Source organism: Eumetopias jubatus, unplaced genomic scaffold (assembly GCF_037043125.1).
Source record: "Eumetopias jubatus isolate StellerSeaLion01/CBP00866 unplaced genomic scaffold, mEumJub1_p1.0 scaffold_10, whole genome shotgun sequence".
NCBI lineage: Eukaryota > Metazoa > Chordata > Mammalia > Carnivora > Otariidae > Eumetopias > Eumetopias jubatus.
In genome coordinates, this window is record NW_028274816.1 from 23,425,090 (window position 1) to 23,449,243 (window position 24,154).

Consider the following 24,154-nt stretch of genomic DNA (forward strand, 5'->3'; position numbering starts at 1 on the left):
TGAAGAGGCTATGTATTGCAATGGTGAAGCTTGGAGGAGAATCAGATTTAGGGAAGGACATCAAGAATCCCCTCTGGGATATATTAAAGATAGAACACATACAAACATCAAAAAATTACAACGCCAGTCTGAATGTGAGTCCATGGGACTCCTGGAGAGGCCAGGGCTGCGGGCTGCCACCCAGGGCCTGCCCCTCGGAAGCTGGGACGTGTGTAGACTGCGCCCTCCCTGGAGGTTACACCGAGGGCTGGCACAGCACACTGGCTCGGGGCCTGCTGCCTGCTCACAGCTCTCCTCCCAGCATTTATTGGGACTTCTGCCATGTCCCAGGTTCTCCCTTCACAAAAGCAAGAAGGGCCAGGGGAAGGGAGTGTTCTTTCTGAACACCAGATGTGACACATCGCCTCGAACAGGCAGGAGCTCCAGTCGGATAGCTGGGGTGGCCGCAGGTAGGCCTGCCAACCGTGAAGAGTCCAAAACTGACTCGGAAAAGCACCCAGGCCTGTGACTAATACGGTCGTGCCTCGGGGCACCCAGAGGGCAAAGCAAGCCCAGCATCCTCCCTGGAGCCAAATCGAGACATCAGGAGTCTGTAACTAGCACCTTCTTCCTCACTCCGTGGGCCTTGGGGCATCAGTCAGAGTCCACCTCCGGGTGCTTCTAGGCTGCACAGCTTGGCGCATCTCTGTATTTTCTTCCATCGAGGTCTCTCCCCTCTGGCTTCTTGCCTAGCCAGTTGCCCACAGACTGGAAAACAAAGGCTCACTGCCTTCCCCAGAGACCTGGGCTTAAGGGATGGGCCTTGAGCAGGCTGGGCGGATGCTCTGTTGATTTTTTTTCCAAGTTCAGAGAATGTGACAGCCAATTCCTGTTGGAAATGGCTGTTGTTTTCTTTGGAGCACAAAGCACTTTTCCTTTCTCGTGATTGTTCCAGTTCAGGTCATGTTTAGGATGGAGATGATTCTTTAACCTAATTGCATGCCTTCTTGATCTGCGCCTCTTAAACTTTTGGGGCACAGATCCTACTGCAACCCTGATAAAAAGCATAGACCCTCTCCCTAAAACGCACATGTGCATGCATGCACGCACCTGTCCCCAATTTAACATTTAGTATCAATTCTAGCAGGTTAAGATCCCTTGGATTAAGGAGGGTGAGTCCTTCCTACTCCCCCCACCAGCCCCTCCACTCCCGCTTTCTTTTCAGTCTGGATCTTAAAATTCCCTTTCTTTAGCATTCTCAGGGGCCAGTATTTCTTGCCTGGGTTCTGCTTGAATTAATCCCATGTGTCCAGCCACGGAGGAGCGGGGGCCTTCTCTGGCTTCAAGCTCCCTCTGGCTTGAGGCTCCAGTCCAGTTTTTCAGGCAGCTGAATATTCCAGCGGGATTTGTCAAACTTCTGTCTCATCTGTGCCTAGTTATTACGGAGGGGCCAGACTGCAAGAGTCTCTGCAGATTCTGGACGAGGTGGCACAGCTTTGGATGAGACTAGGGAGACAGGCGTTGTCTGGTTTTGTTAAATTCCAGAAGCAAGTCACTTTGCCAAAATTGCCAAAAATAAAAGGACTGTCTAGACACTTACATATTAGGAGCTCTCCTCTGAAGAGAGACCATCCTGAAGATCATTGATTCATGCCTCGATGGTGAGACAAAAGGGTTCATTTATGTAACAAAGGCGGGTGGCGCACCTGCCGTGTGCCAGGCGGTGTTCTAGGCCGCCGGGCCCGGGCGGGGTGAGTGGGCATGGTGAACAAGACTTAGACAAGGGACCAGAGAATTCTAGGTAATGACAAGTGCAAGGATGAAAATAAGTAGCGCGAAGTGATAGATGTGCCGGCGGCGCCTCCAGGATCAGAGATCTCTCTGAGCAGGTGGCCCTGAATCTGAAGCCTGATTATTGAAAAGGAAGCATCCATCCATCAGGACGTTCCGAGGGCCAGGTGGAGGGCAGACCGGCTGGAAGGCCTTGAGGCTGGAACAGACTGGCGCGCGGGGCGGGGGCGGGGGGGGTGGTAAGAGAAGCGCTGGTGGAAGGCGCAGGCAGTCCGGCGTGGGGAGGGAGGAGGAGGGGAGAGGCCGGCGGGGGGCAGACCGCGGTGGGCTCTGTGGGGAAAGAGCACGGCGGGGCCCAGAGCTGGCGTCTGGTGTCCTCTCGTTTGCGGTTTTAGAACTGGCCTCCTGGAGAGAAGCATATTTTGAGGAGCAAGAGCGGAAGTGGAGGCCACGCCGATGAGGGGTCCAGGGGAGTGGGGCGATGGTGGCTCGCACCTCTTGGGGGCGCTGCAGACGGAGCGAGGAGGACTGTTTTCCAGGTGAGCACGCGTGGTGCGTAGTACGTTATAACGCACGGCGGTTAAGACCCCGTGGAAACGTCCCCTTAATACCCTTGAGAAGGGCCAAGCCTATGGTGTTCTTGCCAGTCCAAGTTTCCTGTTCATCCCCTTCCAGGAAAAACAATAACAAAGATACAAATCCTCCTTAAGAGAAAGTTGCTTGGCTGTTCTTGTCTCTGCTTCTTGTCTCTGCAGAATGTTAATCTCCTTGGCAGGCGGACGAAAGGAACGAAAAGGAGAGCTGATACGTATTAAGTGCCAACTGCATACCTCAGTCTCAGGTAATCCCACAATAACCCAGCAAGGCTTTGGATGTTAGCCTCATTTCTTTTTCTTTTTTTTTTTTTTTTGAGATGAGGAAACCAAAGTTCAGAGAGGTTAGGTAAATTGCCGAAGGTCACACAGTTAAAAAGGGACAGAGCTGGGATCCAAACTCAGGTCTGACTCCAATTCTTTCCACATCAGCCCTGGCCAACGAGACCAGGTGAGGGCACTGAGGAAGCTTAATGACCACGAGACTCGCGGGGTTTTTAGCTACACCTGGGATGAAAACTGGTCTCTGATGGGGGTCTGCTGACTTTTCCAGACCATAGGGGTGTGTTGAGTGCAGTGATGTTTAAGAATAGTGTTTTAAGACAGTCCCTGATGGTCGGAAGATTTAATGATGCCAGAGAATCTAATAAAAAAGAAGTTTGGGTCTTGAGACAAACAGGCTCATTAGCAGTAAATCAATTTGGGTGAAATCAATTAGGGCTAACTGGGAGGTAGAACCCGTGCTATCAGTCTTGACCCTTTTGCAATGAGAGACTGATGGCGGTTACCCCTGTATCACGGAGGTACCCTCAGGAACAAAGACCCTAATGACAGAGGAATTCTGTGCTGTAAATCCTGCCCTGGCTGCTCTGTGGCCAGTTGCTTGGTAGAAGGACTCTGGAGGGTTCTGGAAGGCTCCAAGATTTCCAGCAAGGGCCTGGGCTTGGGCCTGGGCCTCCAGCAGCCTCAGGACTGTGTGTCTCACCTAAGACCCCCGCCTCAGGCCTTTCAGAGCAACCTCGAATGGATTGGGCCTGGCAGGTTCCACCTGGCCTAGCTGTCCAGGATTGTGCCAGAGAAAGGCCGGGGTGACGTTCCGAGGGCCTGCGCGTAGGAAGAGCCAGCCCATCACACCCCGGGTCACACCCAGGGTGATAAAGAGGAACATGATACTGTGGCCTTCTCTTTGGTGCTTTTAGCTGTCTGGTAGATGCTCCCTACTGGGCTGCAAGCTCCATGGAGGGAGGACTGTGTCTTTTTAACTCTCAGTACTTTGTGCTCGAGTGAATTAACTGAGGCTGACTGACGGATACTGCCTGTATCCTCCAGGCTTTGACATTTCAGCGGGCGTCATAAGCCCATCAAGAGGAAACGAGGGCATTAAGGACAGTATGTTTTGGAATCAGATAGAACCAGCTCCCAGCGCAGGTAGTGAAGCCTTGGTTTCCTCATCTGTGGAATGAGGTGATGAGACACAGGTAGATGGTGGTTGGAAGGATTAAATGAGATGATGCCTGCTAAGTGCTTGGCAGAATTCTCAGCACGTAGTGACCGTCAGAGCGAGTACTTAGCACCTTCTACCACCACCACCAAGCGTTGCATGGTACTTCATGTTTCTGTGGGAACTTTTACATTTTTTTTGACAGTGGCCCACATCACAACCTTATGTGTGTGTATGTATCTTTAAATGAGCGGAAACGTCCATTTTCTGAAATAATACCCTTACTGTGTGTGATGAATTCTGATAGTCTGTACTCTATTCATCTTTGTTGAAAAAAATCCTGAAGGGGCAAAGGGGAACGTTTTAGGGTGATGGACAGGTTCTATATTTTGATGAGAGTGATGGTGGCACAGTGTCTTTGCCAAAAATCATTGAACTCTACCGTGAAATGCTTGCGTTTTATTGCATGTCAATTGGATCTCAGTAGATTTGCAAACCCCTAAATTGATTTTTTATCGAGAACACCGAATCCTAACCACCAGACCACCAGGGATGAATCGATTTTTTATTGAGATACAATTCACATTTCATAAAATTCACGCTTTTAAAGTGTATACTTCAGTGATTTTTAGTATATTCACAGAGCAACTGCCACCACAGTCCCAATTCCAGAACATTTTCATCACTCCAAAAAGAAGCCCCGTACCCATTAAGAGTCACTTCCCATCCCCCCAACCCTAGTCCCTGGCAACCACTAATCTACTTTCTGTCTCTACGGATTTGCTGGTTTCAGTCTTGTGTGGTCAGGAGAACAGCCTTTGAAGCTAGACCAGTTACTGGGCCTCTCAGGGAGGGGGCATACCACTCACCACAACTGGGATTTCTCTATTTGGTCCTGGTACCGGGCGGTGAATTCCAGGAGCATCAGAGACACTGTGGATGACTCACACCATATGTCCCCACCTCCTTCCTACACTGACTCCAGGCCCATTCAGTCCTCCGGAAATGTCCCTTACTCACTCACTCCCCAACCTAGCAAAGATAGGGACCATGATGCACCCAGGGAAGGAGTGGAGAATGGACTCTCCAGGGTCAATGTGGCAAACCCATCACAAATGCAAAGACGTAAGAAAGGTTCAGAAATGTGTCCAGCAAGGTGGGGGTTGGGAGTGGATATGGAACTGAGGTTGGACAAGAGCAGTAGGTTAACGGACTGTTACCAGTCTCCTGGAGGACAGGGGACCTGGAGGTGACTCGTGCCCCATGTCCCTGCCTCTTTCATACACCAGGGCTCCACCCGGTACTGTGGAAACACTCTTCACTCCCTTTACCCACAGTGCCTTGGAAAGGTGTGCACAAAGAGACACCTGAGGAAGGGAGAGGGCGAGAAGCAAAGGGTCTGAGTCTGTAAGGTCAGTGGGGCAAACCCACCTGGAAACCTCCACAGCTGGCTAATGACTGGCACCAGCTCTGCAATCACCTGGAAACGGGTCTGACACAAGGGCTTTCAAAAGAGACATCGAGTGTTAGCAAGGGCCACCTGGAGAGGTGAGGGGGCGGTGGGAAGTCCTGGAGCTTCAGAAGCCCTTTTTCTAGCTCTTATTACCAGGAAGGGAGGTAGGACTCTGGTGGTTTCTAAGGAATGAGAACACACCAGCCATTTATACAATAAAGCTATCATATGTGATTGTCTATAACAGACCCAAGTCTGGAAGGATTCTTATTAACCTGCCAATAACCTTCAGGGAAAGGAATTTCACTGCCTACCATATTTTTTACAATTGCGTGCTATTAAAAGGATGTATCTTAAATTTATTTTTAATCTATTTTTAAATAGGTGATACATTCACACAGGAAATTTTCCCATTCTTGTCCTCATCTGCAGAGACACCCACTCCCCATGCTATAGGTAAGTAATGTTTCTAATTTTTTAGGTATCCTTCCAGAATTTCTTTATGCATATATACGTAAATTTATATATTCTTTTTTAGAAAGAGAGAGTACATGTGAGCAGGGGCGGGGAGGGGCACAGAGGGAGAGGAAGAGAGAGAGAATCTTAAACAGGCTTCAGGCTGAGCTTAACCGACTAAGCCACTCAGGCGCCCCTATATAAAGATTCTTAATACACCTTTTTTGAGCTCCATCTCCAGGAAGGAATTTTGAATTCAAACCAGTGACCCAACATAAGGGCTCTGGAGATTTCCCATAATCAAACATCCACAGGTGGCTAGTGGAAATGAGGTATAGCCCTCCAAAGGGAAGAAGCTTTTAAACATAATAAATATAGAAGAATCATTGATAAATGCTCTATATTGGGGCCAAGAAATACAATAAGAAGGAAAATTCCCCCAAATCTCTCCACCCGAAAATAATAACGGTTCAATTGAACGTTGTTCTGGACCAGTGATGTCCAATAGCACTTTGTGTGATGATGGAAATGTTTTCTGAACTATTGCAGTAACCATTAGTTACATATGTCTGTTGAGTGCTTGCAATGTGGCTCGTGCAGTTGAGGACCTGAATCGTTTATATTATTTTAATTAATTTTAACTTAAATCTACATGGCCACACGTATCTAGTGCCTGCTCTAAGGGACAGCACAGTTGTAACCCTGTTCACTGTGTACGTGTGAGGGGAAGGACATAAGGAAAGCCTGGGGACACAGGCCACTTGGCATTGCCCAGACACATAAGCGTGATTACTAATTGATTTAGTAATTCCACCTCTAGGAATTGTCTTAAAAAAATGGTTATGACTTGGGGCGCCTGGGTGGCTCAGTCTTTAAAAAACGTCTGCCTTCGGCTCAGGTCATGATCCCGGGGTCCTGGGATCGAGCCCCGCATCGCGCTCCCTGCTCGGTGGGAAGCCTGCTTCTCCCTCTCCCACTCCCCCGGCTTCTGTTCCCTCTCTTGCTATGTCTCTCTCTGTCAAATAAATAAAATCTTAAAAAAAAAATGGTTATGACTTTGTTCAAAATCTAGCTCTGAGCGTGTTTACTAATGAAAACCTGAAACGTTGTAGGAAAATATATACAGACATGGCAGTATGTTCACAACTGTCTGTTGAGGGAAAGGCAGGTTACAAAGCAGGATGATCTCATTAAAACATAAATATAAATAGCCTAGATAGGTGTATTTCAAACTGCTCAGTACATGGCAGGCACTCAACACATATTTTCATATGCATGAGTGTGTGTTAATAAGAGTAGCACTGGGTGCTGAAATTATGAGTGATCTTATATGTTCTTCTGCTCCCTTATTATATTTTCTAACTTTCTATGGTGAACACATATACCTCTGTAATAAGAAAAAAGTATTTACTTAAGAGGGGCATCTGGCTGGCTCAGTCTGAAGAGCATGCGACTCTTGATCTCAGGGTGATGAGTTTGAGCCCTACGTTGGGTGTAGCGATTACGAAAAAAAAATAATAAATAAAATACTTACTGAAGAAAAAAATATAGTTGCTAAGTCGTAATATTTGAGAGCTGGAAGGAACTTTGGAGACAAGGGCACACACAGCGAGTTAAAGGCAGAAACTCAGGTTTCCCGACTGCACACACAGCGTGTTAAAGGCAGAAACTCAGGTTTCCCGACTGCAGACAAACATCTTCTAGAGCCAAGGAGAAAAGTTTGCTGGATTGTGCCCTGTTCTGGGCTATCCTAGCCAGGGCAAAGTCTCTCAGTATGGCACTTCAGGAGTGGATTTAGAGCGGAAAAAGCAAAGACTATTAATGTTCCTCAGCAACATCTAAAACATCACAAGAAAATCTCTCTAACAAACTATGGGGCATCATAATCTTTGCTCTGGCTGGGCCTGCCTCCCCCGTGTTGAGCTCTCTGTTGTGACTCCAGCAAGACACCCTCCAGGACTCCCTGGCCAGTCAGCGTGGGGGAGAGAAGGCTCTGTCCCTTGCAGGAAGAAGTTTCCTGATTGTCCCCATGTTTTGGCTCTTCTTCAAAGCCAATCCTTTTTCAAAATTCTTAATAGAATCACTGAGTCTCTACCTCAGATGTCCTTTCTTTTTATTCAGCCTCTACAATTGACATTCATGCTCACCTTTGAAACTTTGTTATAGGAAATGCACTTTGTTACATGAAATGATTATTACTACCTCAGAGCTCTTAGGTCTGTGACTCAGTCCACTTTACCTCAGGCCACTTTTTTTGAGTACCAAATAGGGCCAAAGTACTGGTAGATACAGAAATGTACAAAAGTACAAAAAGTATTTATCTAAAAGAAATGAGAACATATACCCACAAAAGACTTCTACAGCAGCTTTATGTGCAATAGCCAAGACCAGTAACAACCCAAAGGCCCATCTCCAGGGGAACGGATGAATAAACTGTGACATATGCATTGATTGCTCAGCAATAAAAATATGGACAAAGGACTTAAGTAGACATTTCTCCAAAGAAGATGTGTAAATGGCCAATAGCACACGAAAGATGCTCAACATCACAATCATCGGGGAAAAGAAAGTCAAACCACAGTAAGATACCACCTCAGCTCCATTAAGACGGCCACTGTCAAAAAGCCCTGGAGAATCACAAGTGTTGGTAGGAAGGCAAAATGGTACAGCTGCTACGGAAAACAATATGGCGGTTTCTTGATTCCTTATGTTCACAACAGACAAAAGGCGGAAACAATCCAACTGTCTGTTGGTGGATGAACATATAAATAAAATGTGGTACGTACATACATACAATGGGATATTATTCAGCCTTGGAAAGGCTGACATGTGCTACAACATGGATGAAACTTGACATTATGATGAGTGAAATAAGCCGGTCACAAAAAGGTAAATACTGTATGATTCCGGATCTAAATGAAGTATCTCAAGTAGTCAGAGGGCGCCTGGCTGGTTTAGTTGGTAGAGCGTGTGACTCTTGATCTTGGGGTTGTGAGTTCAAGCCCCATGTAGGGGGGTAGAGATTACTTAAAAAAAAAAAAAAAAAAAACTTAAAAAAATAAAGTAGTCAAATTCATAGAAACACAAAGTAGAATGGTGGTTACCCGGGGCTGGGGATTGGAAAAAAAGTTGTTTATGAGTATAGAGTTTCAGTTTTGCAAGATGAAGACATTCTGGAGATCTATTGCACAACAGTGTGAATGTACTTAATATTACTGACTGTACACTCAAGGATGGTTAAGATGGTAAATTTTATGTGTTGCTTTTTAACCACAATTTAAAAAGCTGTTGAGGTCATCAAAAACAGGGAAAGTCTAACAAACTGTGACAGCCAAGAGGAGCCTAAGAAGACATGATGGCTAAATGTAATATAGTGTCCTGGATGGGATCCTGGAACACAAAAAGATAGTAGGTAGGCTGAGGAAATCGGCATCAACTATGGACTTTAGTGAATAATGACATATCAACACTGGTGCATTAATTGTGACAAATATACCCCACTAATGTAAGAGGTTAACAGTAAGGGAAACTGGGCCTGGCGTGTATGGAAATTTTTCTTTTCTTTTCTTCTTTTTTTTTTTAAACTACCTTTTGACCACCCATTTTGCCAACCCCACCTCTGGCAACCACCAATCTGTTTTCTGGATTGATGAGTTTGGTTTATTGTTGGTTTGCTTGTGTGTTTTATTTTTTATGTATTTTGAAAGTGATCTCCACACTCAACTTTTTTATGTATTTTGAAAGTAATCTCCAAACTCACAATCCCAAGATCAAGAGTTGCATGCTCTACCAACTGAGCCAGCCAGGCGCCCCTGTTTCTTTCATTTTTTAGATTCCACATATGAGTGAGATCATTATTTGTCTTTATTTCTTGAAGAAATAGAAAATCTGAAAGACCAATTATTAGTCAAGAGATTGGATCCATAATCGAAAACCTCCAACAAACAAAAGTCTAGGGCTAGAAGTCTTCACTGGTGAATACTCCCAAGCATTTAAAGAATTAATTAAAGAGTTAATACCAGTTCTTCTCAGACTCCTCCAAAAAACAGAAGAGGAGAGAGCACTTCCAAACTCATTTTATGAGGCCAACATTACCCTGATACCAAAACCAGACAAGACTGCCACAAGAAGAGAAAAATCGTCAACAAAATATTAACAAACCACATTGAACAATACATGAAAAGGATCCTACGTTGTGGGTCAAGTGGGATTTATTCCACGGATGCATATTCCGTATGTAAATCCATCGGTATGATACACCATACTAACAAGATGAAGGATGAAAGTTATAGGATCCCCTAAATAAGTGCAGAAAAAGCATTTGATAAAATTCAACATCATTTATGATAAAAACTCTCAACAAAGCAGGTATAGAGGGACCGTGCCTTAACATAATAAAGGCCATGTGTTTATGCAGCCATCAAAGAGAATGAAATCTTGCCATTTGCAACGACATGGATGGAGCTAGAGGGTATTATGCCAAGTGAAATAAGTCAGTCAGAGAAAGACAGCTACCATATGATTTCACTCACACGTGGAATGTAAGGAACAAAACAAACAAGCAAAGGAAGAAAAGAGACAAACCAAGAAAAAGACTCTTAACTCTAACTGTAGAGAATAAACTGATGGTTACCAGAGGAGAGGTGGGTGGAAGGATGGGGAAAATAGAGATGGGGAATAAGGAGTGTGCTTGTCGTGGTGAGCCGGTGATTAAAATGAAAACTTAAGGGGCGCCTAGATGGCTCAGTTGGCTAAGCATCTGCCTTTGGCTCAGGTCATGATCCCATCGAGTCATGTGTCCGGCTCCTTGCTCAGCGGGGAGCCTGCTTCTCCCTCTGCTGCTCCCCCCCCACTTGTGTTCAATCCCCCCCCCACAAATAAAGAAATAAAAAATCTTAAAAAAAAACTTAAAAAAAATAAATAAAGGCTATCTGTGACAAGCCGACAGCTAACATCGTACTCAACAGTGAAAGCTGAGAGCTTTTCTTCTAAGATCAGGAACAAGACAGGGATTCCCACTCTCGCCACTTTTATTCAGCATGGTATTGAAAAGTCCTAGCCAGAGTATTTAGGAAACTCTTTGAATTATCCTCATAATTTTTCTGTAAATCTAAAACCCTTCTACAAAATAAGATCTGTTAAAAAAAAAAAGATAATTTAGGCTCTGCTCTGGAGGAATGTCTTGGCTGGAGGCATGAACTTGGAGTTGGTCTCCTGGGTTCAAACCCTGGCTGCACCATGACCTGGCTGTGGGCCCTGGAGAGAGTGATGTCACCCTCTTGGTGGGACAGTGTCTTCTTCTGGAAAGTACCGGGAAATACTAGGACCTACCTCAGGGGGGTGCTGTGAAGGCTCCGTCCAAAGTGCTCAGCACTACCCTTGACCCGTTGTAGATGCTGCTGTAACCATTGGAGTTAGAAATCACAGTGGATAAACCAGTGCTCGAGAGAGTGCATTTCGGAGCCTGGCAGTCTGGATTCAAATTCTGGTTCCTTCGGTGTCTATTTATAAATTTGTGGGCCAGGCACTTGGACTGAGCCTCACTTTCCTTAGCTATAAAAAGGGCTGAATAACGCCCACCCACAGGGTGGTTGGGAGGATCGAACGAGCTCGTGCGCAGGGCAAGCGCCGGATCCGTGGGAGCTGCTCGAGTCAAGTAGATGCGCAGTAAGAACCCAGAGGAGGAGCAAATAAAACCACTTGGGCCTCCAAGAGGCTGCAGAAATGGGCCTGCTCTGGCTTCTGGGCTGAGGCTGCTGATGGGGCTGCATTGCAGTGCTCCAAGGTCCCATGTGACCTTCTCCCCCGCCCTGCAGGGTCCTCCCAGGTCCCCAGCGTTGGAACAAAGCCTCCACCTGCCATTCTGCCTCTGTTCTCTGTCTGAACTCTGATTAGGCCCTTATCTCTGCGGCTCTGCCCTGCTTGGCTGCCTGTCACATTCAATTCCATTCCAGGCCTTTCATCCTGCTCCGCCGGAGTGTCCCTGAGTGTGAGGTTCTGGGACATGGGGTCTGGTCTCGGTTGTCCTTGATTCCCACAATCCCGAGTTCCGGACGGCTGAGGAGAGTAAAATGAGACGCGAACTCCTAGGCAGGCCTTGACGTAGTTGGATTTCAAGGCACTGAGAAACACTGGCACCCTTCCCCCCTCAAAAATACCTTCTCTCTCTCTCTCTCGGCTCCGTCCAGTCCCCCATTCTACTGTTAGAGCTTCATTGCTTTGGCTTAAACCAAACTGGGACCCTGTGCTTGGTAAAAAATGCACCTTTCTGTTTGGTCAGAATCCTAGCAAGAAAACAGAAGGCAGACTCAAAAGGGTTTAACTGCAAATTAAAATAAAAGAAGACAGTGACAGGACTGTTGACAGTGAAGTGGGCAGGATGGAAGGAGCCAGCAGGGATGGTGAGGCGCCCCGGGATGTTTGGCGGCAGGCAGTGGGTAGCACCCTAGGGTGGAAGGGCCAAAGGGAGCCTGGTAGAGATGAGCTGTGGAGGGCTGAGGCCGTGGGAAGACAGCCACTGGCCGGTGATGTGTACCTCCCCTGCCCTCAGCTCTCCCCGCAGTGCCCCCCACCGGCCAGCCCCTCCCCCACCCCGCCCTGGAAGCCTGGAGGGTCAGGGAGGCCCCGAGGGGCCAGAGTCCCAGGGACAGAGAGGGATAGGAAATGGATGTAGGCTGAGGGTAGAGGAGCAAAGCAGGAACAACAAGCTTTGAGCAGTGGTATGTCGGGGTCTTATCGATCACGTACGGTTCCGCATATATGATGGCATCAGACCCTTTAATAGACCGAGGGGTAAGAGACCAGGGTCCTGAAGATGTCGGGGGGAAAAAAAAAAAGAGCATCACTGGCAAGGAAAGGGTACCTGCCCCTCCACCCAAGAAGACACACCTTGCCTTTTCCCTATGGTAGTTCTATCATTTCCCTATGTCCTTAAGCGGCTCCTGAGGATGGCAATCTGGACGGACGGGACGCCACTGTTTCCGGGGCTGAGTGGGTAGGGGTGGTGCTGAGGAGGATTGTGGGCCATTGAGTCCCTCCCCGTCTCAGCCATCCTGTTAGCTCCTGAACAAACCTTCGTCATCGCGGGACTGCGGGGAGCCTCAGAGAGGCCCAGGTGAGCAGTGATCCTGTGATCCTGTGATCACCTGGGGGGGGGGTGATCTGGGAGATATCCTTGACCGTAGGAGCGCCCTCACCGGGCCCACCCTGGGACCCATGGGCCACACTGTGGGAACTGCCGCGATTTGGATAGATGGTCTTCAAATCTGGATCTGGGCCGGAAGGCAAACGGGATCAGTGGCTAAGGCTGTGTGGGGGCAGCAGAGGGGGCACGGGGGCAGAGGAAGGGGGCCCGAGCACGGAATGAGGCTCCTTTGGGGCTGAGAAGGACCAGGGATCATCAGGGGCCTCAGCATTCCAAGTAGGATCCAGGGAGCAGGAGTAGGGGCATCACCAGCGAGCTTGCTGGGAATAAAAAAGCTCAGGGCACACCCCACGCCTACTGAATCAGGATTTGCATTTTCACAGATCCCTATGTGCTTCTCATGTTTCCTCTAGTTTGAGAAACCCTGCTGTAGCCCTCCCTGCTCAGGTGAGCCTGCTGCTCATTTCCCCTTAGTGCATCTGAGCTCTTTTCCCTCAGTAAATCATTCAACAAACACTGAATGACTAGTCCGTGCCTAGCACTGGAGATACAGAAATTAGTAGTGGGCAGAGAAGCAACTAGGAAACGGCAACGCATTGTGGAAAATGCTACAATAAGGTTGCTGTGTGGCGGGTGGAGGAGTACCCCCAACCTGTGGGGTGTGTGTGTGTGTGTGTGTGTGTGTGTGTGTGTGGCCAGGGAATGCTGCTGGGAGCTGTGGCCCTCCACCCTGCTCCAGACCTCAGCACGACTCACTCGGCCCCAGATCCTCCTCCTTTCTCTCTTTCACTGTTTGTGTGTTCCGTTTCAATTCATTATCTAAGTTGTGCTCCTCTTGTTTCCTCCCGTTCTAACCCTGAGAACGCCCTAAATTCAAAATGTGAGAGGATGAACGAATGGGTGGATGAGATGGTACCGATTATAAGTACCCTAGGTAACAGTGAGACCCACTCCGCTTTCCTATCGTCCACATACCTCCTCTGCAGACCCCCTTATCCATCTCGTCCTGTCTGTATATGGTTTTTGAAATGTGTTCATTTCCTCAATTGCATAGACAGTGGTTAAAAGCACAGATGTAAGCCAGGGTTCAAATCCTGGCTTCATTATTTACTAGGTGAGTGACTTTGGGCATGTTTCTTTATCTCTCTTGCCTCAGTTTCCCTACCTGCCACGTGGAGATAACAGGAGCACTACCCTCATAGGGTTACCAGGGGGCGAGTGTTGCATGAGTTACCCGTAAAGCGCCTAGGACAGTGCCTGGCTGCCTGGCACTTGATAAGTGCCATGAAAGTGTTTGCTCTTCATGAGAACTGGCTGTGTGCTGGGCCTGTGACTCCTTTGCCTGGTCTCGGGTAATTAGGGAAGCCAAGAGCGTCCTCCGTGAATGGCACACAGTGGGAGGCTGGTCTTTCCCCCCCACAACACACATCAGAGAGTCAGAGCTGGAGGAGAAAGGTCTTTGTCCACAGCAGGTGGTGGCTGGGCTGTGGGCTTGCCTGGAGCCATCACAGTCTGGTCCCTGCTTTCATGGCAAGTAGCAAGACCTTCTTCTGTCGTTCTCATCAGGGCTCTGTGATTGATTCTGTTGTCAGGGATCTCCCCGACCTCCTCCTCTTTGAAGCCCCTGAGGCTGGTGGCCTTTTCACTTGCTCTCACTGCTAACTGGAAGTCAGTCAGCTGGCCCTGGCAGGCAGATGGTGATACCCAGGCTCGGCTGGCATCGAAGCTAATTCGTAGAGTTCATATGTTCATATTTAGTGAACTCTGAAGGCCAGAGGGCTCATGTTTTTAACGTGGGCATCCTCTGGGCCTTGATTGGATCTGTTTCTTCTAAGTCAGTGGCGCTCCCAGCTGCTTCCTGCTCATCCAGTGGACTAGGAATCAGAACATGCCCCTTGACATCTGAGCCTGAGCTGTGCTATGTGGAGGAGCTTCTTACTCTGGGCCAGTTCAAAGACACTGATTCTGTGGCTCTGAGATGTTCTTGGAAATGTGGGGGGCTTTTGTGCCATGGATTTCTGGCCACACTGCCCCCGATATGCAGGGAACAGGACAGGTTTCTGCCTTCCCGCCTAGAGCCCAAGTGAGCAGAAGGATACACTCCATTTCGGGGAGCAGGAGGGCAAGCGGTGCCCTTGCCCAACCCGGGAGCTCCCGGCTGAGCTGTTGAAACGGCTGCCCATCCGGAAGTCGGGGGTGGAGCAAGCTGAGACTGTCACTTTCAGGGGCTGACTGTGGGATCGCAGGACAATGTAAAGTTTTGGTAATGCTGGTGTTTTGGTGTTTTTTTTTTTTTAAGATTTTATTTTTAAGTAATCTCTACACCCAGTGTGGGGCTTGAACTCATAACCCCGAGATCAAGAGTTGAATGCTCCACCCACTAAGCCAGCCAGGAACCCCTGGACTTTTTAGTAACTGCCAGGAGATGTTGTCTACTGAGACAGTTGTCACCTTCAGCACCCGACACGCAGCTTTGACTTAGTCATGTGGGTAATTGGCACCCGGCTGACCTTGACTCCTTTGATATACCATTCCATGAAGGAGCAGTAATACCGCAGCCTATACTGTCCTTTACAGAAGACTCTTGGGAGTTTCCTTTTCTCTTTATTTTTTTCAATTAAAGATTTTATTTATTTGACAGAGAGAGAGACAGCGAGAGAGGGAACACAAGCAGGGGGAGCGGGAGAGGGAGAAGCAGGCTCCCCGCGGAGCAGGGAGCCCGATGCGGGACTCGATCCCAGGACCCCGGGATCATGACCTGAGCCGAAGGCAGACGCTTAACGGCTGAGCCACCCAGGCATCCCTCTAGAATGGTTCCTTGATCTTTCTTTGTGTTTCACGTCCTCGGGAATTTTCTAAATGAAAACCATCCTGAAAGCATTCTTTGGGCAGTACCGTCTCTAAATGCTAGCTCAAAAAAAAAGTCCTTTTCAGTTCTTGCCTTTGAAGCCTCAAGACAGGTGGGTTTGACAACAATCTCTTTTGGTCATGCCTGGCCATTTTTGGCGTATCCATCTACACTGGTCTCAAATGATCCTAAGATTTGCTCTTGGGTACACAGTAGATGCTTAATAAGTACTTGCTGATTTGCCAGGAGAGAACGTGGATTTTACTACTGGATCAAATCACGCAAATGACATTCCAGGAAGATTTTGCTGGTGCAGATAGGGAGACAAAGCGTTGGCCCTTCCAGAGGTGAATACCAGGGGCAATAATCCAAGGACAGCAGGCAGGCTTGGAGCTCTTTATCTTTCTATTACCTAATCTAGTGCACTTAGATTCTCCTTCTCCTCAAATTCCCCAGCGCGAGAGTCAGGAAGCTCCAGTGCAGGTTGTTAAATCCACCCACTGGAGGGAGTGAGACACGGTGCTGTCACCATCCTCCAGACTATGACCCGTATTTTTTGACCTCTTGCCTGGGATCTGTCACTTTGGATCCTCTCTGCAGGAACGACAGAGGACAGAGCTTTGAAGTCAACCTGTTGCAGCAGCCAGCCTCCAAGATGTCTCCAGCCTTCCTCCCTCGGCGTCTTCCCTCTTCCCCTTTGTTGCTCCCCTTCCACAGGAATCAGGGCTGGCCTATGTGAACAGTAGAATTTGGTGAAAACGACAGTGTCTGACTTCTGAGGCTAAGTCATAAAAGACAGTGCAGCTTCCACCTTGGTCTCTCGGTTGGCTGGTGTTAGAGGAAGACTGCTACTTGGAGGACGCTCAGGCACTCCTGTGGGGGAGCCCACATGGGGAGGGACTGAGGCCCCAGCCAAGAACCAGCACTACCGTGTCAGATGCGAGTGAGCCATCCTAAAAATGGGTCCCCAGCTCCAGCCAAGCCTTCAGAGGATTTCCACATTGACCAGCATCTGACTGCAGCCTCGTGAAAGACCTGGACCCAGGTCCTCCTATTCAAGTTACTCCCAAGTTCCGGACCCACAGCAACTATGAGAGGTAGTAAATGATTACTGTTGTTTGAAACCCTGAAGCTTTGGGATAATTTTGTATGCAGGAAGAGATAGGTCATTGTCACATTATTCCGTTGAAAACTATAAAGATGCATAGGACCTGGCAATTCCATTTCTAGATATATACCCAAGGGAATTGAAAACATATATCCAACAAAAACTTGTATAGCGTGTTCAGTGCAGCATGATTCACAATAGCCAAAAAGTGGAAAGAACCCAAATGGTCACCATCTGATGCATGGATAAATGAAATGTATATCCACACGACGGAGTATTATTCGACCATAAAAAGAGATGAGGTACAGATACATGCTACACCATGGATGAACCTTGAAAACGTCAGGCTAAATGAAAGAAGCCCCTCCCAAAAGACCACGTAATGATTCATTTATATGAAGTGTCCACGACAGACAAGTCGCTAGAGACGGAGAATGAATTAGTGGTTGCCGGGCTGGGGAGGGGGGTACGAGAGAATGAGAGGTAACCGTTACTGGGTACAAGGTTTCTTTTCGGGGTGATGAAAATGTCCGAAACTGATTGTGGCGATGGTCGCACAACTCTGTGAACATACTCAGAGCCATTGAATTGTACACTTCAAATGGGTGGATTGTATGGTGTGTGAATTATAAGTGGCAGTATCATAGCCAATGAGGTTTATCGCAGGTGCGATGACTGCTAATTAAAGAGACAGACTATACAGGGGACCTCATAGGAGTTTTGTTCCTGTTCTTTCTAAGATATTAGTGTCTCTTTATTGGGCTCTTGGCAAAGGTCTTAAGAGAATCACCTGGCTAGAAGATGGGAAAGAACAGCTGGAACTGAGGGACGCCTGGGTGGCTCAGTCGTTAAGTGTCTGCCTTCAGCTCAGGTCATGATCCCAGGGTCATGGGATCGAGCCCCGCATCAGGCTCCCTGCTCGGCAGGAAGCCTACTTCTCCCTCTCCCACTCCCCCTGCTTATGTTTCCTCTCTCCTGTCTCTCTCTCTCTGTCAAATAAATAAATTAAAAAAAAAAAAGATTTTTTTTAAAGATTTTATTTATTTGACAGAGACACAGTGAGAGAGGGAACACATGCAGGGGGTTGGAGGAGGGAGAAGCAAGCAGGCTTCCCGCCGAGCAGGGAGCCCGATGTGGGGCTCGATCCCAGGACCCTGGGACCATGACCTGAGCCGAAGGCAACGCTTAACGACTGAGCCACCCAGGCGCCCATAAATAAAATCTTAAAAAAAAAAAAAAAAGAGCTGGAACTGAAAATGAGGAGCAAAGGGAATGGTCTGCTAAAATAATTAAAGAATAATTCTAAACTTCCAAATGCTCTATAGTCAGAATCACAAATTGTAATCCTGACAAGATTAGACTTTGGGGAGGAAATTAATAATAGAACCTGGATTCTTCATTAAGTCCTGGTGGGAATGTGATGTTTCCACCCCCGAAAAATGACAGTCAACCATTGTCAAGTGCAGTGTTCCTCCTCCATCTGCTGGAGCTTTAGCTGAGATGTTAAGCCCAGTTTTTTGTTTTGTTTTGTTTTGTTTTTAATCAACCCAGCTCACTGATGTTTTAACCCAGGGAGCTAAAAAAAAAAAATTCTGAGCTTTTTTTTTTTTTTAAAGTAATCTCTACACCCAATGTGGGGCTCCAACTCATGACCCTGAGATCAAGTGTCACGTGCTCTACCGACTCAGCCGGCCAGGTGCCCCTCAGAATGTCTATTCTGAGCTCTGTTAAGTTACAGATTAGAAGTGGTCACTGCCTCTCCCATTTGGCATATGCCTACCAATTTGTTGGACTCCAGAAAGTTTTGTGATCATTATTCTTTTAAAACAAAATTTGGCTATATTTATTCCTGTCTCTATTTTCAAAATGTTCTTCAGAAATAATTCTTTATTTTTCAAAATTAGCTTTTATGGTTTTAGACACCAAGGATAATGAGGAGGACCTGTAATTATTTACTGTAAATAAAGAAGCACGCGGGGCGCCTGAGTGGCTCAGTCAGTTAAGCCTCTGCCTTTTTTTTTTTAAAGATTTTATTTATTTATTGAGAGAGAGAGAGAGAATGGTAGAGAGCATGAGAGAGAGGAAGGTCAGAGGGAGAAGCAGACCCCCCGCTGAGCAGGGAGCCCGACACGGGACCCGATCCCGGGACTCCAGGATCATGACCCGAGCCGAAGGCAGTCACTTAACCAACTGAGCCACCCAGGCGCCCCTAAGCCTCTGCCTTTGGCTCAGGTCATGATCTCAGGTCACTTGGAAGGAGCCCTGCATCGGGCTCCCTGTTCAGCGGGGAGTCTGTTTCTCCCTCTTCCTTTGCCCCTCCCCCCACCTGTTCTTGCTGGAGGGTGCACTCTCTCTCTCTCAAATATAAAAAAATCTTTTAAAAAAAATAAAGGAGCAAGCAATTAAGTTTTTTTTTTTAAAGACATGGTATTTAAGCTAAATTTGTAGCCCCCTTTTACAGATGAGGAAAGTGAGACCTAGAGACATTTCATGACTTGCTCAAGTTGTTATGGGTAATACATATCTTAACTGGGATTCACAATCTAGAGTTCTCACCGCTATTCCATTTTGCCTCTACTGACATGCATTGGGACTAAGTAAAAGGGAGTCAGTATTTTATGAATGGCACCCATGCTGACCACACTCCACCATGAAGTATCAGAGCTGAGATTTAATTATTCCATCCAACTGAAACCATGAATACATAATCCATTTACTGTACATTATAACCCATGTAACAAAATATACTCAAATTCTTGTCTTTTTCAGCCTCCTTAGTTCTTAGTCTCTTATGTTCAAGTGAAGAAATGTAAGATCATTTTAGTTGATGAATTTTTTTTACCCTGGGATCTAGAAGTTTGTAGAACTCCTGTTTATAAAACTGCTCAATGGGTGTGCCAGGAGTTTAGGCAAATCCCTCCTTTGGCTCTTATTACTGTTGCCAGTAAGCTTTTTACATTTATATATGAAAAAATGCCTTCTCATCATCAAACTATGTTGGGGGATTTCTTTTGATGGGCTGGAGGAGTGGCCAGGGAGATTTTAAAGAGGTTCTTAAAGATGTTCAGGGCTGATACTAGGGTAAGGCGAGTGCAAAATTTAAGGGAGCGCCAAAAACCACAGTAATCAAGATAAATGCCATTTTAATGGAATGTTTTTTTAAAATCAAGAGTAAGGCAAAAAGATCCATGACGAATGAAACACCAACATTTTAAGTAAAGACGGGGCCCAGCGAGGGTGGGGCCAGACTGGAGATGGAAAGTGATGTGAATTACACAAGAGCAGAGTCACACAGTCTTATTTGGAATTTTAATGCTTTGTTCATCATAGAGCTTATTCACGTTAATTTTTCTTAAAAGAAAAATATTGCAGTCAAATGTTCTTTATCTTGATTTCTGAGATTTTTTGCGCCCTCTTCAATTTGGCACTTGAGGCTAGTGCCCCTCCTGCCTCGCCCCAGCCCTAGCCCTGCACGCGTGCATGACTCTTTCCCAGGGAAAGCTAGAAAGAAGTTCCCACACCATGCGCCCCAGACATGCCCGGCTTTGGTGAGCCGAGCAACACGTGTCTCAGGAAAAGTTCTTTTCCAAGGATCACTGGTGGTGAGAGGAAGCTTTGCTCTGCTCTCTCTGTTTTGACATGTTTACCTGTGTATGGGGCACATCTGGCAGCCTCTGGCTGGTGAGCAACTTCCCAGGTGGAGTCATGGAGTCAGCTGACTCCACGGACCAATGGGAAGGGAACCTTTCTGCTGAGTCTGCACATTCCCTAGCTGAAAAGTAAGATTTCTGAAAAGTCTTAATGAAGGCCCAGAGGACTGAAAGTACACATTACACACTAATAATACTGGTCAAGTTGAATTAAACTTGTCTTTTGTGTAACCTGAATGCCCGCAAATTCTCCATGTTTCTGAGGTTACTTTCCCTCTAACATCCAAATGAGAGGCTTGGAGGTGTGTGCATCATTGCAGAAACTTTGGGGTGCTCCCATGTTGAAAGAGGGACAGTTTGTATCATCTCTGTTCTCAATTTCTGCTGCCATGATTCTCCATCTCTGCTGGACTTCTTGCCCCTCTTGCTGTGGTCCTCTCTGGGTGAAGCTTTTTGCCCCAACAGATGCTTTTCTCCCCATGCTCCCCAAGGCACCAGTAACCAGGCTTTCTGTGAAGCAGACTTTTCCTGAAGTCTTGTGGGAAACAGAGAAGGGCACAACAGCATAGTCCTGGACAGGAAACCATTTAAAAATAAATAAAGACATTTATGGATAAGCAAGATCTAAGAGAACTCATGGACAATGGATCTGCACTATAAGAAATGCTAAAGGAAGTTTTTTTCAGAGCAAAAAGAAATGATACCAGGTAGAAATTTGGATCTTCAGGAAGAATGAAGAACACCAGAAATAGTACATATAAGAATAAATATAAGAAACCAGTTTTCTCTCCATTTCTTCAAATACTTATGAATGTTTAAAGCAAATATTTTAACATTGTATTGTGAGGTTTATAACTTATGTAAATGTAACACTTAATACATATTTTGCATGAAGTGGCACAATATTAATTTTAAATAGACTGTGAAGTGTTAAGGAGCTATAATTTCTACGGTGACCACTTCCTAAAAATGCAAAGAAGATAGCAAAAAAGCTAATTGATAGATTAGAGTAGACTTCTAAAACATATTCAGCTAACCCAAAAAGAAGGCAAGCGAGGAGGAACAGAGAAACAAAAAAACAGGAGATAAAAAGAAAAAATAGTAAAATGGTAGACCAACATTCAACCATATCAGTAATTACATTAAAGGTTACTAGTCTAAAGTACTTCAATTAAAAAGCAGAATCTGTCAGAATAGATTAAAAAAAACAAAACAAAACATGGTCCAACAGTACTGTCTTTGAGAGAGAGGTTGCAGGAAGTGGATGGGAAAAGATGTAGTATGCAGACAATAAATATAAGAAAGTTGAAGTGGCTAAATTATATCAAATGAAGTAGATTTTAAGATGGAGACTGTTGTCGGAGATAAAAATAGAAGCCTCACAATAATAAATATCACCAGGAAGGTATGATAAGCATACATAACAGTTTCAAAATACATGAAGGAAAAACTAACAGAATGACAGAATTAAAGGGAGAAATACACAAATTCACTATCATAGTTGGACATTTTAACATCACTCTCTCAGCAATTATAAAAAACAACTAGACTGGGTGCCTGGGTGGCTCAGTCGTTAAGTGTCTGCCTTCGGCTCAGGTCATGGTCCCAGGGTCCTGGGATCGAGCCCCGCATCAGGCTCCCTGCTCGATGGGAAGCCTGCTTCTCCCTCTCCCACTCCCCCAGCTTGTGTTCCCTCTCTCGCTGTGTCTCTCTCTGTCAAATAAATAAATAAAATCTTAAAACAAAATAAAAAACAACTAGACAAAAATCAGTAAAGACAGAAAAGATTTAAACACTTTCAGCTACCTTGATCTGATTAATATTTACAGAACAAAGCACCAACCAGAATACACATTACTTTCAAGTTCAAGTGCCCTTGATATATTTACCAAGGTAGTTCGTATTCTGGGTGATAAAACAAATCCCAATAAATTGGAAAAGGCTAAAATCATATAGAGTAAATTACCTAACCACCATGGAGTTAAATTACAAATCAATAACAACATATATAGAACACCCCAAACACTTGGAAATTAAACAACACAGTTCTACATGACAAATAGTCCAATAAATTTCAGAGAATATTAGGAAATATTTTGAACTGAATGATTGCAAAAATAAAACATACCAAACTTTGCAAGATGAAACAAACGCAGTTTATTCTTAGAGACATATTTATAGCTGTAAAACCTAATATTGGAAAAAAACGGCCTATGTTTCACTTTCAGAAGCTAGAAAAAGAAGAGTAAAGTAAACCTAAAGTAAATGATAGAAAGGAAATAATAAAGAGAAGAGCAGAAATTGTAAAATAGAAAACAGATAAACAATAAATAAATTTAACAAAGCCAAAAGTTGGTTATTTGAAAAGGTAACAAATTAATTAACCCTAAGCAGACTGACCACCTTTTCCCTGCCCCCTAGTAAAGAGAAGAGACAAACCACCAATATCAGGAACAAAAGAAGGTGTATCATTACACTAATGATATGAAAAGGCTATTAAAAGAATGTTGTAAGCCACTTTATGCTAATAAATTAGACAATGTGGATGAAATGGACAAATTCCTTGAAAATTACATCTTATCCAAACTGACATAAGATAAAATAGAAAATCTGAATGTCCCTTTTATTAGTAAGTAAATTGGATGCATTATCGGGGCTCCTGGGTGGCTCAGTCATTGAGCGTCTGCCTTTGGCTCAGGTCATGATCCCAGGGTCCTGGGATCGAGCCCCACATCGGGCTCCCTGCTCCATGGGAGGCCTGCTTTTCCCTCTCCCACTCCCCCTGCTTGTGTTCCTTCTCTCGCAGTGTCTTTCTCTGTCAAATAAATAAATAAATAATCTTAAAAAAAAAAAAGGGAGGGGGAGAGAGGGAGGAAGGAAGGAAGTTAAAAATCAATCTCTTATGAACATAGATGCAAAAATTCCTAACAAAATGTTAACAAATAAAATCGGCCATATATAAAAAGGATAATACGTCATAATCTGTGGGATTTATCTCAGGAATGCAAAGCTGGTTGAACATTGGAAAATCAAGGTAATGCACCATATTAACAGAAAAAAGGGGAAAAAAAGATAATCTCAGGTGGAATAAAAGACATTTTTGACACCTGTTCATGACAAAAGCTCTCAGCAAATTAGGAATAGAAAAGAACTTCCTCAATGTGAAAAAGGGTATCTATGAAAAATCTAGAGCTGACGTCATATTTAATGGTGAAATAATGATTGTTTTCCCCCTAAGCTTATGAGCAAGGCAAATACACTCTCACCTTTTGTATTCAACATTGTATTGGAGATTTTAGTGCAATAACACAAGAGACATAAAAATTGGAAAGTAGGAAGTAGAACTTGTATTTGAGGATGACATAATTGTTTATGTAGAAATCCTAAAAGGGGCACCTGGTTGGCTCAGTCAGTAAACTATGTGACTCTTGATCTTAGGGTTTAAGTTTGAGCCCCACTTTGGGTGTAGTGATTACTTAAATATTTTTTTTTAAAGATTTTATTTATTTATTTGACAGAGACACAGCGAGAGAGGGAACACAAGCAGGGGGAGTGGGAGAGGGAGAAGCAGGCTTCCCGCGGAGCAGGGAGCCGGATGCGGGGCTCGATCCCAGGACCCTGGGATCATGGCCTGAGCTGAAGGCAGACGCTTAACGACTGAGCCACCCAGGTGCCCCTAAAAAAAAATAAA

At 45.7% G+C, this 24,154-nt stretch overlaps 1 protein-coding gene across 2 annotated transcripts in view; it reads left to right on the top strand.

The window, feature by feature from the left end:
- The first annotated feature begins 2,125 nt into the window (after positions 1–2,125).
- LOC148163168 (uncharacterized) overlaps positions 2,126–24,154 on the top strand; it is a 39,837-nt gene continuing 17,808 nt past the window's right edge. Inside the window, exons 1-4 of one of the 2 annotated variants that reach the window (XM_088027136.1) lie at positions 2,126–2,309; positions 2,526–2,611; positions 5,642–5,713; positions 16,306–17,633. In XM_088027136.1, the coding sequence (XP_087883262.1) occupies positions 2,227–2,309; positions 2,526–2,611; positions 5,642–5,713; positions 16,306–16,451 (387 nt within the window). In that variant the 5' untranslated portion in view covers positions 2,126–2,226 and the 3' untranslated portion in view covers positions 16,452–17,633. Of the gene's footprint in view, positions 2,310–2,525; positions 2,612–5,641; positions 5,714–16,305; positions 17,634–24,154 lie in introns of those variants that run through there. The other variant, XM_088027137.1, reaches the window with a different exon arrangement.